The sequence below is a fragment of the Elephantulus edwardii genome, unplaced genomic scaffold (assembly GCF_000299155.1).
Source record: "Elephantulus edwardii isolate Elephantulus edwardi_28Jun2011 unplaced genomic scaffold, EleEdw1.0 scaffold00027, whole genome shotgun sequence".
In the NCBI taxonomy this organism is placed as follows: domain Eukaryota; kingdom Metazoa; phylum Chordata; class Mammalia; order Macroscelidea; family Macroscelididae; genus Elephantulus; species Elephantulus edwardii.
The window spans coordinates 17,809,440-17,827,982 of record NW_006399777.1 but is presented as its reverse complement, the minus strand read 5'-3'; the positions used below and the strand labels follow the sequence as shown (position 1 = coordinate 17,827,982).

The window sequence follows — 18,543 nt, the reverse complement described above, 5'->3', positions numbered from 1 at the left end:
CACTGTACTTTGTTCTTGCAGCTGTACCAACCGTGCAATGATTCCATCCTCCTAGCTAGATCCAGCCAGGATCTGTGGAGCATCGGCTAAGCCATCAATCTTAGAACATCTTTTCTCCATTTCCCCAGGGTATAGTCTCTTAAGATACCATCTGAATTTCCAATTCCTGAGACATCAACCTTTACGCAGGCTTGACCTACAGATTTACAAAACTCTTCAACTGCCAGTGCGTATGTACCATTTGTGTCAGAACAAAAGCCAGGGATGAAGATACCTCCTGGGTTTCTGCCATTTAGATTCTTCTCAGGCAAGATTGGAAGGTCTGGTTGTTTAAGGGAGTGATGTCTTCTGTCTGCAGCCTGGAAGCCACTGTGACACCTGCTCTGCGTTCTGTGTAGGTAAGGTGTGGAGGCTGTGGTGAAGACCCAAAGAAGTGGCCGTCGAGCACCAGGTATGGCAAGGAACCCAAGTGGCTAACAGCAGTTGTGCCCAGACCTGCCACCTTCTCAGCGGTGTCCCTGAATAAACATATTTAAAATAAAGAGTTGTGCTGCCAACTCAAAGGTAGGCATTTTGAATCCACAAGCTACTCCAAGGAAGAAAGATGGGAAATCTCTTCCCTTGTGATTTTGAGTCTCCAAAACCCCACTGGAGGGTCAGCAGCGAGTCAATTCCAACTCAGCAATGAGTAAGTGACTGATGCCTTGCTCAGATGTTTTTTTGTTTTTTTTAAAAAAGACTGTCCATCTTTAGGGCAAATAGATGAAGTAATCAAAAAATAAGCTCATGGACTCTGTGGGGAAGCTATGTTCCCTTTTAATCAACCTCTGTTCAAGGCATCAGCTGCTCCAAAGGAGAAAGACCATCTCCCTGTGTGATTCACAGCCTCTGAAAACCTGTTGGGGGATCTGGTAAGAGCTGATTCTGATTTAGTAGCAATGAGTTACACGGCTTTCAACCAAAGCAAAAGATGCTGAATTAGTCTTAGTTTTCAATCCTGTTTTCCAAACCTGATAAACATGCCTGTGACAGAAAGTCTTTGTTATAATACATGAACATGCAGTACAAGGTCTTTTCAAGTGTCTCTGACACAGTGGAAAAGTCCATAATGGAAACCTATGCATACTCGTCATGCTATTCCTCTCGGCCACGTACCCGCTTTTCCTTCTCAAGGCTCGTACAAGATATGGTTACATCACACATAACCATGTTGTAAACAGGATGCTCGGCTCTGGGGACATACTGCTGGTGGTGCATACAGTAAGTAACTACTTGTGGACCAACAATTCTGCACGCAAGCTACCAAAACAGAAAGACAAAGTGTCAGTAAGTCAAAAGACACAACCTGTCTAATAACACTGTATTTTACAATATTTATCAATTCTTTGTACAATATGTATCTGTAATTTATAGAAGGTGATCATCAATGCAGAAAAAAAATTCACTAAATTGCTGAGGAAAAAAAATACACTTTATAATTATTCAGAAACACTATGTATTAAACACACATATACTCTCTCTCCAAACCAAAGCAAATTGAATACAAAATACAAATTATTAAAAGAAGAGCTCGAGGAGGAGTCCTCACTCAAAACCTCCATCAAAGTTTTAATCTGTGTAACAGTAAGTTTTTAAAGATAGCAACAACAGTCTTAAGCTAGAACAATTAGGAACCATACTTCACAAACGAAGCACCCAGCAAAGAAAGTATTTATAAGCATGAGTGTCTGTAAGTACTTCCTCAACAAAATTTTTGTAAAAATAATTTTAAAATGCAGACATTTTTAGTGCCGGCTGGGTTGTTTTTGCGCATGGCAAGCACGAGGCGTACATCATTTTCTTTAAATTTTTTTTTAATTTTTATTATTTGTGTGTGCATGTACCATCAAATCAGATCTGACTGGTACAGGAGGAGATTGTCCGTCCCTCCTTTCCCGGCAGAGCGTCTGGTGGATTTGAACCATGAGCCTCTGGGACTGCAGTGCAGCTTCTTGCCACTAGGCCACCAGAGCTCCCCTGTAGATCATTTTCTTAAATGCACTACAGTAAGAACCTTTTTCTGAGGGTAAAATAGTAATGACAGATTTATTAGAAAGTTACACCTCCAAAGGGACGGACCTCCCTCCTTGAAAGGAGATTCCGAGAGAGAGGCCTAGATTCATAACTTTTTATGTTGCTCACTTCCATTTCATTTGTCCCTCACACTGTCCAAAAGGGAGATAGCAGTCTTTGTCTTGGTAACTGGTGACTCAAGTTTTGGTTCCACTCAGCAGACCTTGACCAGCCAGCCCACGCTGGAGTCTCCAAAGCAGCTCCAAACCCCAGAAAGATTCTTGCTCAACTTGGTAAACCACTTTCTCCAAAGCTGGAAGACACTGCTTTAATCCTTCCTGGAAACAGCTCTCACGACAGAAGCCGTTCCCATCCGGGAGGTGTGTGTGGGTAAGTCCAGGCGGGTGCGTGTAGGTCAGTCCCAGAGGTGTGCAGTCTCCAGGTCCTGCGCTGGACAGGCTAGCCAGGCAGCTGAGGCCTACACTTTGCAGCCACGTGTATTCTGTCTAAGTGCTTACCAGTCTGTGCCAGGGAATCTGGAAGACAGCTGCCTGGTGCAGAAATTATTGAACTATATCATTAACATCACATGCAAGTAAAATCGTGCTGAAGATCATTTATAAGTGGTGGAAATAGCATATTAACAAAGAAATGACAGAAATTTAAGGGGGATTTAGAAGAGGTCGTGGCACCAGGGAAATCACTGTTGATGTCAGATGGATCCTGGTTGTAAGTCGAAAATACCAGAATGTCTTTTTTTTTTTATTATTGATTATGCAAAGGCATCTGACTGTATGGATCATAACAAATTGTGGCTGACATCCAAAAACATTTAGTTGTGCTCATGCAAAACCTATACCTAGACTAGGAAGTTACTGTTCAAACAGAACAGAATACTGCATAGTTTAAAATCAAGGTATGTGTGCATCAGGGCTGTGTCCTTTTCTCCGTACCTTTCAATCTACATGCTGAGCACATCATTTGAGAAGCTGGTCTTTATGAGGACCTGAGACATTTATTGTAGAAGACTACAGCCTATGTAATAAGGATTACATCACAATGTCAAGAAAACAAAAATCCTTATCAATGAGCCAATAGCCAATACCATAAAAGATGCAGAGAAGATCCAAGTGGTTAATAATTTCATGTTGCTTGGATCCCTCATCAATACTGTTGGCCACAGCAGTCAAAAAAAATCAAAAGACTTGCTGCACTGGGAAAATCCACTGTTAAGGACCTCTCCAAGGTACTGAGGAGCAACAATGTGAGTTCACAGACTAGGGTGGATTTAAGCCAGGGCCTTTTTTTTTTAAGCCATGGCCTTTTCAATTACTTGCTATGTATCGTAAAGCTGGACAATGATGAAGGATGAGAGAATTATCAATGTCTTTGAACTGCGCTGTTGGAGAAGAGTATTGAATATGTCATTGATTCCCAAAAGGACAAACAAATACGTCCTGGAGAAGGAGCCGTCAGGACAGATGATGGTACTTCATCTCACCTACTCTGGGTATGCTTTTAGGCGGGGCCAGTCATGCTTGGTAAGGAGAAGAGTCAGCGAGAGAGAGGAAGATCCTCAACCAGATGGACTGACAGTTTATTAGGGACGAAGAGGACGGCACAGAGTCCAGGTCTGCTGCTCATAGTTGCTATGATGTGTACTGGACTCAATGGGACCTAACAACAACCACCACCATCACTCAGCTGGCTGGTTGCCTGGTCCTGTAAGAATCTCCCAACACAGACACTACACGGTAAGACACTACAGTGACAGCCAAAGGCACAGAGGGGCTGTACATGCCTGACTCAGATGAGAGGGCTCTAACTGGCTTCTGCAAGAGCAGACGTACTTCCACACCTTCTTGCTCCCTAGCCTCACTGGAGCACGAGGTCAGCCAGTGTCAGGGCTGTGGCAGCCCACGTGCAACCCTCTGTCAACCGCTGCAACGGCACAACTGGGTGCCGATCAGCTACACGGAGCTGCACGACCCTGAGGCCCAGGCATGAACTACCCCAGAGCAAAGGCACAGGCTCAACTGTTTACTCTGTGATTACTCAGGTACTATCGAGCTCAACCCATGATGTCCTGATCATGGCTCTTATCTTATTTATCACTTATACGGGTGCACGGTTGGTAAAAAATGAAAACCAAAACAAATCTATATAATCCTACACAGTTTCTGTACTGGAGTTTTAAGTACCTATGTTTTCCCAAGAAAAACCTACCATGATTTCTCCTAAGATATTACAGGTTTAATAGGAGGGACTTAAAAAAACCCCAAAAACCTGGTTATGTGGCTGTTTTGCTCAACATCAGCAAACTCAAAAGCAGCCTACAGTTATCACTGACTGATCTAAATATCTAGGGGGGGGGACACACATGATTTACCCCCGTTTTGTAGATCAGTCATGAGAACAATAAGCTCTCTATGTGATCTATTCTTTCAGCTAGGCAGCAGCATTTCCCAGGGGAGGCTAAGGCCAATGATGGCTTTGGTCAAGGTGGGCAGAGATTTCACAGGTTGTTATACAGACACTGCGTCTGTCTACTTGTCTATGTTTTGTTTTCCGCCAAACGAGAATCACTTTGCTGTAATCTGGATGGAATTACAGTCAGTTCTACTTGTATTACAATGCTTCTCTCTTGTCCAGACACCAAGAAAGTAAGGAGTCAGGCAGACGCTGGAATCAACAAAAAGAAACAGCAGCTTCAATGGTGTATTAGTAAATTTCATAATACTCATGCCCTAATGCTTCCTTTTGGCATATAACTGTTCAGTTTTTGAGTCCAGTAGTATTCCATCACTAAAATCCTTCAATGTAAGAAGAGTTCACTCAATACAGCCATCAAAATTTTAATGTCTGAAACATACGGCTTTCATGATTGCAAAAAAGACTTGAGGAAACACCAACATGTCCTGAGCAAAGCTGTATCTCCTGAAAAACTACATTTTGTGAGATATGTATACCTACACTTTACAGATGTTTTTCTAGTCCTCAAAAATCAAAAGGATATCTCTGTCCTCATGATTTGCCTATTTCATGACCAGTGAAGAACTTATGCACACTGACAGAGAACCAAAACAGACCACCAAAGGAAAACACAGAAGGACAAAGAATGTAGCAAACCTTTTTCAGGTGCTCAAAGACAGCGCCATCAAAAGAATCACAGATAAAAAGGGATTTATCATTTTCCTTTATCGCCAATGCGTCTTCTTCTGTAATAATCTGAAGATACTCTTCTGACTGCAACTCTTTTATTGACTAGAGGGGTAAAAAAAAAAAAGTTAAGAATGCACCTGAAGAAGTTGTTATTGTTGTCGTTATGTGCTGTCAAATGAGAACTCACAGCTGACCCTTCAGCATGTTTTCAGTGGCTGTAAATCGAGAAGAGATTGTCCATCTTTCTCTGCAGAGCTGCTGGTGAATTCAAACCTAGACTGTTTGCCTAGACTGGCAGCACAATTCCTTACCCACGAGGTCACCAGAGCTCCCTCACCTAAAGGTTGCTGTTGTTACGTGTTGTTGAGTCCACCATGACTCACGGCAACCTTATGAACAACGGATCTGAATCTTGCCCGATCCTGTACCATCCTCATCATCTCTGATAGACTTGAGCCCAATGTTACAGGCACTCTGTCACTTCATCAAGGGTTCTTTCTTTCTCCATCCTTCCAAAACGGATGTCCTTTTCCTAGAACCAGCCTCTCCTAAAACCATGCCCAAAATATGTGAGACAAAGCTTCATCGTCCTTGCTTCGAAGGAGCACCTGACGGCACTTTCTCTAAGATTTAGCTGTTTGTTCTTTTGGGAGTCCATAGGATATTCAGGATTCTTCTCCAACACAACTCTGGGGCAGCTATTCTTGTCATTTTCAAGTCACTGTCTAACTTTTAAAACAAAGGTCAAAATTTGAGTAAGATACACCTTAAACTAATCCTCAACTGACATTATTGTTAACAACTTAAAAGAGTAGTTGTTAGGTGCCATCGAGTTGAGTATGACTCACCACAACCCTATGAATAACAGATCTGAATTCTATCCCATCCTTCTCATCACCTTGGACACATTGAGCCCATTGCTGCAGTCAGTCACCTTGTCAATCTACCTTGTTGAGAGTCTTTCTCTCTTTCACTGACCTGCCACCCTTCCAAGCATGGTGTGTCTCACCAAGGAACAGCCCCTCCTAGCAACATGGTCAGAGTGTGGAAAACAAAGCTTTGTCACTTCTATCTCCAAGGAGCACTATTGGCTGCACTTTTCCAAGACATGTATGTTTGGGGTTTTTGGCAGTAGGTGATTTTCAAACTTCATCTCAAATCTTGCCTTTTTAGCCATCCTAATTGCTACCAACAATAAGACCAACATAGAGAGCAATCAGTTGGCCTAGTGGAGAGAAAGTGATGCTACCAAGCCAAAGGTGGGTGACTTCTAATTCATGGCCCTTAGGCCTGTTTTTCACTGTGTTTGTTTAAACATTCTTCTAGGTCATATAGCCCTGGTATGTCCACTTGCCGTACAGAGGTAACTTTTGCTGTGTAGTTGAACACTGTGACACTGATGTGTCAAATGTGATAATGGTTACCCGTGGCCGACAGTGTTTGGTGGAGCTCCCCAATTAAAACAAGCTTGGAAGCAGGAGTGGCATCCACTTCCGAAATAGCTTGCATCCGCAAACCCTATGAACCTGGAGAAAGGATGAAAGTCATACAAGTGTTGAGGACTTTCGTTCACAGGGTCGCTATGGGTCACCTACAACTGGATGGCACTTAACAACAACAATTGCTATCATTCATGAGAATGGTGCATGACAGGATAAGGTCTCACTCCGTTGTTTCTAGGGTTGCTATGAGTTGTACTCAACTAGATGGCACCTAAAATCATCATCAAAAGCTGCTACCAGCTTCTCATCTAGACCTCTAGGGTAGCCCTGATACTCCTGTTTTAAATGAACTCTCCACACAGCCGTTAACAATCTCTTTAAAAGGATAAACCAGGTCATGTCATTCTCTGTTCAAAACTCTCCAAGGACTTCCTGTCACATTAAAAAGAAAATCTACATGTCTTAGGGCCTATGTACACTTTCTAGCATGCTTACCTCTTCACTCTCAGCTCCTTTCCTTCCTTCTTACTTTGCTCTAACGATGCCAGCTTTCTAGCTGAGCCTGGACTAAGAAAAGCACGATTTCATTTAGAGACACTGTCTTCCTCCTGCTGCCAGGAGTACTTGTTAACGAGTCCACTCAGAGTTGACAGCAATGAGTTTGAGTTTCAAACTGTTCAGCTTTCTTCAAGTTTACACAAATATTATCTCCTCCGTAAATCCCACCCTGATCTTATTCTATTTAAAACCATACTCTTCCCTTTGCCTTTCAACATTCTCCTCAACCCCACAGCCTGTTGTGCTGTTTCCTTTTCCAACAGCACTTGAGAACTTTACAGCACATTGTACAGGGAGCTTGGGTGGTCAAGTGGTAAGAACATGTACTGCCAACCCTAAGGCACACGGTTTGAATCCACCAGCCGTTCCTTGGGAGAGAAATGGGCAATCTCCTCCACATGATTTAGAGCTCCTGAAATCCTGCTGGTGGGTCAGCTTTAAGTCCGTTCCTACTTCATGGCACACAACAAAAACAACATATATGCTTATGGAGTAACATTTATTTCCAACTGCAAGAATGTAAGCTCTGAGAAAGCGGGGATTTTTGCAAACTTTTTAACGTGTATCCTAAATAATAGAACAATACATATCCAATCATGAGCATTCAATTAATATTTAATGAACCATAAGACAATACTGTTGTAATACACATTGTACATAGAATCACATGGAAGCTCGTGTTAAAATAAAGATCTTCAGGCTGAGTGTGAGAATACACATTTTTAATCAACTCTTCAATCATGTAAAGATAATACAGCTATACTAACGTATAAGGGCAAAGACATAAAAATTCTAATCGATCTTAACAAACAAGTTAAAAGGAGATGCATTTACAGCATCAAATCGTACTTTCAACTATTCTTACCTCAAGGGCTTTATAAAAACACTCCGAACTGTCTGGAGACTTTATAAACTTCACAAGGAATGGCTCTTTGACATTTCCGGCCATTTTCGAACTGTCAAAATAAAAGCGTCATTCAGCAGAACAGGATACCTACGGAATGACAGTTTCAAAGCACCCACTTGAATACGCCGGCTAGAATGGCTGTAAATGGCGTGAATGAATGAGACGAGCAGGTATGCAGGGAAGGGAGGCAGATCAAAGACAAGGCTGGTAACACGGAACAGGGCAAAGCACAGAGAGCGACGCTGACGTCCCTAAAGCGAGGGTCCCGGAGGCCCTGCACGCAGGGCTCCAGGTCTCATCGGGAAATGGACCGGCGCTTTGCAGGGCGCGGGACGGATGCGGCACGGATGCGCCTGCAGCATCCACAGCCCCGAGCTCGCTCACCCTCGGCCTTTAGATGTCAACCCGGAGAGCAGTTAGCGCGGCCCGCAGACGGCCGCGGGGTCCTCCCCCCCAGGTCCCCACCCCCGGGAAGGCCTGGCTGTGCGTCCAGCCGCGGCCACGTCCCCGCCGGCGTCAGAGTTCCACCGCCGGTTGGAAGGCAGCGAAACAGGGGCCTCGCAGCGGGGTCTCCCGCGGGCGCTGCGCCCCGAAACCGCGGCAGAGGCCGAGCCGAGGCCTCACTCACCTCGGAGGAGCCCGGGGAGGGTCTCCGGGAGGGGAGCGAGGGGCGCGCGGGCCGCAGGACGGCGGCGGGGGCGGGGGGCCGGCGGAGCCCCCCGGCCCGGAGCGAAAGGAGGGGAAGCCGGAAATGACCGGGCGAAAGAACCGAGTTTCGCGCCAACGGCGCCGACGCGCGCTAGGCTCTTCCGCCGGAAGTGACGCACACAGCGGTTGCCGCGGGAGGCGGGAGCAGGCTCGCCGCGCGCTCTGATTGGGGTTGTGCGTTCTGGGCGGAGGAGCTTTTCGGGTGGGTGTGCTGTATATTGATAATATTTTATTGTTTCTGAATTGTGATTTTTTGCATTGGGAAAGTCAGCTGTGAGGGACCTCTCAAGAGTACTGAAGAGCAATGATGTCAGACTGGAGACTAAGGTGCGCCTGATCCGGGCTATAGTCTTCCCAATTATACGTGCTATGCATCAGAGAGTTGGACAGTGAATAGGGATGATAGAAAGAGAATTGATGCCTTTGAGCTTTGGTGCTGGAGAAGAGTGTTGAATATACCATGGACTGCTAAGAGAACCAACAGGTTAGTCCCGGAGAAGGTGAAGCCAGAATGCTCTTTAGAGTCAAGGATTCTTTTTTTTTTTTTTTTTTTGAGTCAAGGATTCTGAAGCTTCGTCTGACATACTTTGGGCATGTTGCAGGACGGGAGCAGTCCTTGGAGAGGGACGTCACAGGAGAGGAAGACCTTTGATGAGATGGATCTATTCTGTGACTGGAGTGGTGGGAATAAGTGCATTTGAGATGGCTAGGTTGGCACAGGATAGAACAGCGTTTAGAGCTCTTGTACATAGGGTCGCTATGAGTCGCAAGCGACTCGATGGCACATAACAACAACAACAATTGTGATTTTAACGAAAGTTGATAGAAAGGCTGACTTTTCATTCATTTATTGTTGCACATTTCCTCTCTTTCTCCTCCCCGAGTCCACTTTGCCATGAACCTCTTGTTCCAGATTGTTGTCATACATACACGCCTAATTGTACACTCCTTAAAGACAGTCCTTCCCTATACCTTAAAAGAAAAAAGAGCTGCCACCCAAACAGGTATATGCTCACCTATGTTTACTGTTGTGTTGTTCACAACAGCAAAGAGATGGGAGCAACCCAGAGGCTTATCAACGAGTGAGTGGATAGAGAAGCGGTGATATACTCACACAATGGAATACTACACAGCACTGACAAACAAGGAACTCATAAAATATTATACAAAAATGGGTGACCATAGAGGACATTATGCTGAGTGAAATGTCTCCATCACCAAAGGACAAACACTGCATGATACTATTGTTATAAAATAAGACTGACATGGGGGTTGGGAAGAAACTAAGAAAAGAGGGGATAAATAATGAACATTGCTGTGGAACAGATAATGGAAAGAACCGTTTAAAAGGAATATAATGATTAGATATCATTTGCATGACAACAGTCCAGAATAAGAGATGCATAGCAAAGTGGACTGGGCTGGGGGAGGGAGGAAACTGCAACAATAAAAGAATTTTTTTTAAGAGAAAATCAAATGGGGGGGGAAGGGGGAAATGTGCAACAATAAGTGAATGAAAACTAAAAAGACAGTCTTTCCCCTCATCTGTTCCAACACAGTGTTCGTATCTAGCCAGTCTTCCTGTTCTCCTTCCCAACCCCCATGTCAATCCTATTTTATATTTCATATATTAAATTTAAAAGAATGTAATACTTTATATATACTATTTAAATTTAAAAGATTTTCTATTTAATGCAGTATTTGGGCTTTGGTCACTGAGATATTTCACTCATGATATCTTCCAGGCTGATTCATGTTGTGTAATGTTTTGCAAGTTCATTGTTTTTCAGTGCTGTGTAATATTCCATTGTGTGGGTGAGCCACAACTTCTCTACCCATTCATTTGTTGTGATTATATGGACTGCTTCTGTCTCTTTGCTGTTGTGACTAACCCACCAAAAATCGTGTGTGTGCTGAGGTGGAGAAGTTTAACTGAGAGTTCTCCCAGCTATTCCAGAGGTTTAGAAGTTTAGGCTTTGAAGGTGGGCTTGGATTTTCCCCAAGAATCTGTCAGTACCCCCACGAATAGCAGGGTGGCCCACTGTCAGTGGCTTATCCCACACCCCCGCAGGGAATGCAAAGTCAAAGGAAAGGGAAGTTGTCCTTACAGCCATAAATATGAATTTGCTGGACAGCCAACACACAACACACACCACAACAACAACACACACTCGTGCTAGGAAGTAGTCAAGAAACTACAGTGTCACCCTAAAGAACCCTGTGGTGCAAATAGTGGTATCACCATTTTACAGGTGTAAAAACCGAGGCTTAAAGAAGGGCGTCTCTCTTTCTCAGCACTTGCCTGAGTTTTATGGGCAGATTCTGAGATGAAACAATCCTGGAATGATGTTCAAACAACAAAGGGCAGAGAAAGGAGTAAAAAGGGTTTGCAGAATCTTAGCCGACTGAAACCAATGATTCACTATTTACATTTTTCTCTTTAGGGCAGAAATATGGCAGTGAGTTAGCTCTGGTGGTTTAGTTTCACTGCTAACCGAAAGAGGGTGTGTCTCCAGGGACTGGAATCCCCCTGCAGCAGGTCTTTGGGAGAAAAATGGTCAGTCTCCTCCCGTTGCCACTGACAGCCTCAAAGACCTGCTATGAGTCAGAAGGTTTGAGGTCTTTTCTTTTAAAGGCAATGAAGACTTTGATTGGATTTAAGTGTATTGACATCCCTGGAGTAGATGAGCTTGGACTAAAACACTGAGATCATGGTTGGGAAGAGTTTGAGGAAAATCTTGAACACGAATTACTAAAATGGAAAAAAGAAGCTCCAGGTGATTGTTAAGATGCAACCTTGCCATAAAGCTGTAGTAATTGAGAGAGGGCTCATGCTTGCCCTGTTCCACTTTCTTCTCAGCTATCCTTTTATTGTTAGATGCCCTTGAATAAGACTCACAGCAACTGTACCACAGAATGCAACATTGTATCATTCTCATAATCCTTGGAGTGTTTGGGCCACCCCTTTTTTGTGTGTGTATGGACTGTAATTTTGGAAAATTTTTATTATCATTAATTTTCATGAAAATTTACAGAGATTTTGGATTTCCATTCATTCATCGTTGCACTTTTCTCCCAGCCCACCCCTTCTCCCGGGTCTTTCTTCTCTTTGAAAAGTAAAAGAAAACTTCTTTCATTGTTATACAATCCCCCAGTTCTTGTAGCCTCTATATCAGTTGGTCTCTCAGAATGTCTTGCTCCTTTTCATGGACCACCTAGTGAGAAGCCTAGTGGTGCAGTGAAAGAAGTGTTGGGCTGCTAACCAGAAGGGAGGTGCTGCTCATCAGGAGAAAGACGAGGTGGTCTCATCCCATAAAGATTAACAGCGGTGGAAACCCAGTGAGGAGTCACCATGAGTCCAAGTCAACTTGAGCGCAATGGGTTTGGTTTGCTGTCAAGCATGATGTCACTTTCCTGGCACAGGTTTCTTGTAATTAATGTGGACAGAGTATGTCAGACGGAGTCAGAGTCCTAGATTCTAAGGAGCTCTGTTCCTTAGAAAAGAAAGACTAAGAAAGACGACTCAGCACAGGGCAGGCTTCAGAGCTGTTGGACACAAGGTTGCTATGAGTAGGAGGTGACTTGACGGCACACAATGACAAAAAATGCAGTCTGTGTCAAGGTGGTAGTCTGTGCTCTTCACTAATTCCACACGGGTGAACCATCCCCACACACAACATCCACTGTACAAAACTGATTCTCCTGAGGTCAACTATGCCCCCTATGGTCCTCAAAATTCCCACCATCAGTTCTACCAGCCACACTCTGCCCCCAAGGGTTCTTGTAGCTCTGTGACTGGATCCACTAGTTCATTGCAGTGAACACACAGAACTCACAGAACAAATTCAGGATTATGGGGTTTATTAAGGAAATTGTGGCTGAACCAGTCAGAACCAACTCATAGCTGACTCTCCAGCGAGTTTTCCGAGGCAGTTAATTGCATGAGAGGAGATGGCCCATCTTTTCTCCATGGAGCAGCTGATGGATTCAAACCATGTGCCTTTGCCTTGGCAGTAGAATTCTGTAGAATTTTTTACCACTAGGCCACCAGACTGGGGTAATGGGGCTAGGCATATGTGAAACAATTAAATTACCTTGAGATAGAGCTGGGTCCAGAGCTGTTGTACATAGGGCCGCTATGAGTCACAAGCAACTCAATGGTAATAACCACAACAGGCCTTCAGAATCCCCTATTCAGGAAGTTACTAGGTTATAGCTCACGAAGCAGGATACAATTTTGATATCTGTCAGGCAAGACCGCTTCTCAGGTATGCTTGAAGACCATATGACCTTCAGCCTCTTGACTTTAGGACAGTGTTACAAAGTTCTTTTGTTATGTGGTCCAGTCACCTGCTACTTATAGTGACCCTATGTACAATACCTCTGAACTCTGCCCTATCTTGAGCCAGTCTCACTGACTCTGACACACTTTATCCCATTGCCCCAATTACCATGTCAATCCATCTCTTCCAGGGTCTTCCTCTCCTGTGTGTCCCTTCACCCTTTCAAACATGATGTCTTTCTCAAAGGACTGGTCCCTCCTGGCCACATGCCCAAAGTATATGAGACAGAGCTTCAAAACACTAGCCTCCAAGGAGCAACTTGCTTTCATCCTCTCCAAGATAGACCTATTCTCCTGGCAATCCATGCTGTTCAAGATCTTCTCCAGCACTAAACTCAAAGGCATCGATTTGTCTTCTGTCATCCATAGTCATTGTCCAGCTCTCTGATGTAATAATGAAGACTATTATGGTCTGAATCAACTGCACCTTAGTCTCTAGACTGACACCATTGCTCTTTAGCAAAGCAATTCATCTGAAAGTTCTCTTAGTCTTGCCAATTATAGTGTCTCCCCATAGTGTTCCAAAAAGCAAGGAATTCAGCTCTGGATCTATGAGGCACCAGTCCCAGTTCAGCTCTGTGTCACATTAGTCTCTGGTTCTCTGTTCCTTTTGCTGTTGTGTTAATCTCAGTCTGTCTCCTTTTGCATAGAAATTTTTCAGTCCTTGAGGGTTGTGCCCTGCACTCTGCTCCTTTCTTGCTAATAGCAAAATTTCCTTTTACTGCCAGTGAACCTGCTAAGATAAAAGCTTGAAGGATCACAAAACTACCCGACTGTCTTGTTAGTAGTCTGTACACCTTCTCAACACATTCTCACTCAAAGATACTATTCACCTTATTTATATCATCATTATACTCTCACCCAGCTATGTGTTGAAAGTCAACTCCAATGGTTAGGAAAATTATTTTGTCTGTTTCTTTTTTTTTTAAGGAAAGTACTTTGGAAAAATCAACTCACCGCACCACAAAAGCATTCTGATAAACAGGTTTATTCATTCTTCTGGGCATCCATGATACAGTCCATTTTCTTGACCAGTACCACAATTCAAAGACATGTATTGTTTTTTGGTCTTCTTTATTTATTAAACAGTTTTACATACATGTGAAGTAACTGAAAATACCATAACATGGATCAGCATTCCTTTGTCCTCAAAGCAAGTTCTTTGTTCTTTTAACACTTTCAAGATATTTTGCAGCAGATTTTTCCAATGTAATATTGCATTTGATTTTTTCAAAGTTAAAAAATGGACTATATCATGGTGTTGGAGAAGAGCACTGAACATCCCATGGATGGCCAAGAGAACAAACAGATATGTCTTGGAAAAAAGTGACAGAAGAGTGCTCTTGGAAGCCAGGCTGGTGAAGCTTCATCAGGCATGTTGCGAAGAGGGGCTGTTCCTTAGAGAAGGACATCAGGCTTGGAAAGGTGGGGGATCACTGAAAGAGAGGAATACCCTCATGAGATAGATCAACAGGTGACTGCAGTAATGGGCCGAAGTGTATCCGAGATGATGAGGATGACACAGGATATGACAGGGTTCAGGTCTGTTGATAGGGTCCCTATGGGTTGTACTCGACTCAACAACAATAACATCATAGTGGCGTGTGTGTGTGTGTGCGCACGGTACAGTCAGAACCGGTCCATAGCTGAGCCTCCAGTGGGTTTTCAGATGTGGCTAGTCACACAGGAGGAGATTGCCCATTTTTCTCCCATGGAGCAGCTGGTGGCCTTGAACCATGTGTCTTTGTGATCACAGCACAGCTCCTTGTCGCTAGACCACCAGAGATAAGGAAATGGGCTACCAGTGCAGAGGTATACAATTTGAATCAAGCAGCTTCTCCTCTCACACAATTAACTGTCCCTGGAAAATCTGCTGGAAGGTCAGGTATAGGTTGGTTCTGGCTTGATAGTATACAACAACAATAACAACAACAGTTTTAAAAAGATGAGATCACAGACACATTAAACATGAAAGGATGGGAAAATATACTAACAAGACCCGAAATAAAGCTGTTGTAACTATGTGGCTATTGACTGAAGAAGACTTTAAGGGACCCCTGGCTTGTTTGTCAGGGTATCAAGGTGACATAGTCTGTAGACAGTTGCATTTCTAGCCCAAAGGCTGAGTCTCTCTGGCATTGCGAATCCACCAGTGGCTCTCCAGAAGAAAGAATGTCCATCTCCTCCTGTGGTGTTTACAGTCTCAGAAACTCAACTGAAGGTTGGGGTCCTTTCCAACTTGACAGCAATGGGTTTGAGTTTACTTTTGAGATCAGATTTAAATGCATACAATTGTTATAGGGGTTTGTGAACTACACACTCCATGGCTAGTTGCACAGCCAACCAAAAGACTTGCAGGTGTGGGGAGGTGCGATTACCAGTAGCCGGAGGGTGAAACACAAGCAATCTCCTCCCATTACGATTTCCAGCCTCTGAGACCCAATCAGGGTGGTTTGAGTTGGTTCTGACCAGATGGCTATAAATGAATGGGTTATTTTTATCCAAATGAAAGGAATGAGGTTTGAGGAGGGCTTGGCAGGGAGAAAAGTGCAACAATGAATTAATGGAAATCCAAAGTCTCTGTAAACTTTCATTAAAATCAATAATAATAGTAATAATAATAACTTGGATGCAGGAGCAGCATCCACTTCAGAAATGGCTTGCCTCCAGAAACTCTATGTATGAACAGTGCTCAGGCCTTTCGTTCATAGGGTCTCTAGAGTCGTCTATGACTCGACGACACCTAACAACAACAACAACAACAATAATAACAAAAGGAAAAAAATGAATGAAGTTGGACCTCTACCTCACACCATATACTTTTGTATAGAACTCAGAAAAGGATCAAAAATCTAAAGGTAAGCGTTAAGAAGTATACACTGGTTAGAGACAAAATTTATTTCCCATAGGAATAAAGCTTCATGACTTTGGAATAGGCAGTAGTTTCTTAGAATAGTATTGAAGGGTGACGCCTTTCACATCCCCTGCTGTGAGCCTCTCCTAAGAGTAGATTGCAGAAGAGTGTCAGGTTCAGAAAGGGCCCCAGAGAAATCAGAGGGAGATGCTTTAGGAAGAAGGGCCCCGGAGTCCTGAACACATTCCACAGTATTGTGTCTGCCAGCACACGTGTACTTCTTGGTGGAGTTATTGTTGTCTTGTCCATCGGAACCAACTTCTAGCTGGCCCTCTAATGGGTTTTCAGAAATAATAATTCACACGGGGGGATATTGCCCATTCTCCTCCCTGGGAGCACCTGGCAGATTCAAACCTTGTGCTTTGGGGTTGACAGCCCAGTGCCTTGCCCCCAGAGCTCCATTTTTCTTAAAGGGCCCAGAGCTTTTTCACCCTGTGCATTTCTTTCAAGGCACACAAGGTCTGTGTCTCTAAAACACTGAGGAGAATGCACACCCACGTTTATCGCGGCTTTGTGCACAATAGCAAAGAGTTGGAAACAACCTAGGTGCCCATCCACAAACGAATGGATAGAGAAGCTGTGGTATGTTCACACAATGGAATACTACGCTGCATTGAAAAACAAGGAACTCTTGCAATATTATTCAAAATGGGTGACCCTGGAGGACATTATGCTGAATGAAACATCTCAGTCACAAAAGGACAAATATTGCATAGGGCCACTGTTGTAAAACAGGACTGACATCAAAGTTGAGGAAAGACAGAGAAGGAGGGGATGAATGATGTATACGCATTGAAACAGATGAGGGAGAGAACTGTTTAAAAGCGATATATGATTTGATATAATTGTCATGACAGGAGTCCAGAATGAAGTCCACAGTGGAGTGGACTTGGGAATAGGGATTGCATAACAATGAAAGATTTTTTTTCTTTTACTTTTCAAAAAGAAAAGTGAATTGTAGGGCACGGGTGGGCAGGGAGAATAGTACAGCAATGAATGAATGGAAATCCAAAGTCTTTGTAAACTTTCATTAAAATTAATTTTAAAAAAGTAAACTTAAAAAAATAAGATTAGAGCAAAGGAAACACACACACGTATAATCACTGAGGAGCTTCTTGCTTGGAGGACAGTCATGAGCTCAGGAATTCTAGTTACTAACCAGGTTCGTAAAGGATCACCTCAGCTCTGGGCCTCAGTTTCTCTCTGCGTGGATTATGGCAGTCAGACGAAGGATTTCCGAGATGGCTCCAGGTGGAACCTCCAGGGTGCTGACCTCTCCCGGCCTAGTTGAGAACTGACAAAGGGACAGCTGTGCATTGGCTGGGAATGCGTCAGGGCAAACTGCTTTGCACAGAGGACATTGGCTGCTCTAGGGCTGAGCTGGGGACACAGGGTGGGTGTGGCGAGGGCTGGGGCACACTCGGCCAGAAGGCAGTCAGTCCAGTCCCACTGACTAGCAGGTTGAAACCTGCCAGAGGTTTGGGGCTGGAGTTGCATCCATATCTGAGAAATGAAGCTGGCGGTCTGCTGCGCCCTGCTCTGTACAGGGGCCCTGGGTGAGTGTGTGGCTGGCAGCCCAGCTGTGAGTGGGCCCCTGTGGGGACTCCAGGGAGGGTCCAGGTGCCAGCTGAGGATCCACCGCAGGAAGCTGTGGATCAAGTGATCAAGTGACTCCTGTAAGGTCCCCCCAGCTCCCCTCCCAGCCTATGTCCGAGCATCCCTGCTGCTGTCCCCAAAGTGCTTCCTCAGGAACACAGGCACTTTGGTCTTCACAGAACCCAGGTAACCCAGAGCGGAGGTTTACCAACTATGGGTAGGGTGCCAGATCCAGCCTGCCGCTTTACTGAGACTTCGAGATGCACTGAAAGCGGTATTAACCATCTTTAAATGATTGGCGTGAGCACTCAAAAAAAAAAAGGAAGAGTGTTTTGTGACAAATGAAAACGATGTGAAATTTAAATGTCAGAGCCCATAAATAAAAACTTCACTGGAACACCATCATGGTCATTGTTCTCATAGCTGGAAACTGCACGAGAGAAAAGTGCCCTCTTTCTTCCTGGGAGCAGCTGGTGGATTCAAACTGTGTTCCTTTGGGTTGGCGGCACAACTTCTTACCACTAGGTATTTTCTGTAGCTGCATTGACTCTCCAGGGATAGGGTTGGTGGTTGCCACAGAAGCTATATGGCCCATAAAACCCAGTATATTTCCTTACTCTCCAGTCCTTTATGCAAAACAAAACAAAATACAAATTATTGACCGTTGGCCTACGGGTCATTAGTCTTGTTTACAGTGAAGGAGATTGACACAGAGGAGAGGGAGTATTTACTCCAGGGTTTGTGGGTTAATATTAAGTGGTGTTCCACTGTGTTTGCTATCCCTTCCTGCTTCTGGCCATGAGCTGACAGCACCTTTGTCTGTCCGTCTGTCTCCTCTCTTCTCTCTCTCTCTCTCTCTCTC

General features: G+C 44.1%; 2 protein-coding genes across 2 annotated transcripts in view; one reads left to right on the top strand and one right to left on the bottom strand.

The window, feature by feature from the left end:
* TOPBP1 (topoisomerase (DNA) II binding protein 1) overlaps positions 1 to 8,778 on the bottom strand; it is a 62,876-nt gene extending 54,098 nt beyond the window's left edge. Inside the window, exons 1-4 of the mRNA XM_006883378.1 lie at positions 8,750 to 8,778; positions 8,080 to 8,170; positions 5,182 to 5,316; positions 1,156 to 1,299 (exon numbers count right to left, since the gene is read on the bottom strand). Of these exons, the coding sequence (XP_006883440.1) occupies positions 1,156 to 1,299; positions 5,182 to 5,316; positions 8,080 to 8,163 (363 nt within the window). The 5' untranslated portion in view covers positions 8,164 to 8,170; positions 8,750 to 8,778. The remainder of the gene's footprint in view (positions 1 to 1,155; positions 1,300 to 5,181; positions 5,317 to 8,079; positions 8,171 to 8,749) is intronic.
* An 8,817-nt stretch (positions 8,779 to 17,595) lies between these two features.
* Positions 17,596 to 18,543, top strand: part of LOC102852311 (inhibitor of carbonic anhydrase-like) — a 64,785-nt gene continuing 63,837 nt past the window's right edge. The window contains exon 1 of the mRNA XM_006883423.1: positions 17,596 to 17,641. Coding sequence (XP_006883485.1) covers positions 17,596 to 17,641 — 46 coding nt within the window. The remainder of the gene's footprint in view (positions 17,642 to 18,543) is intronic.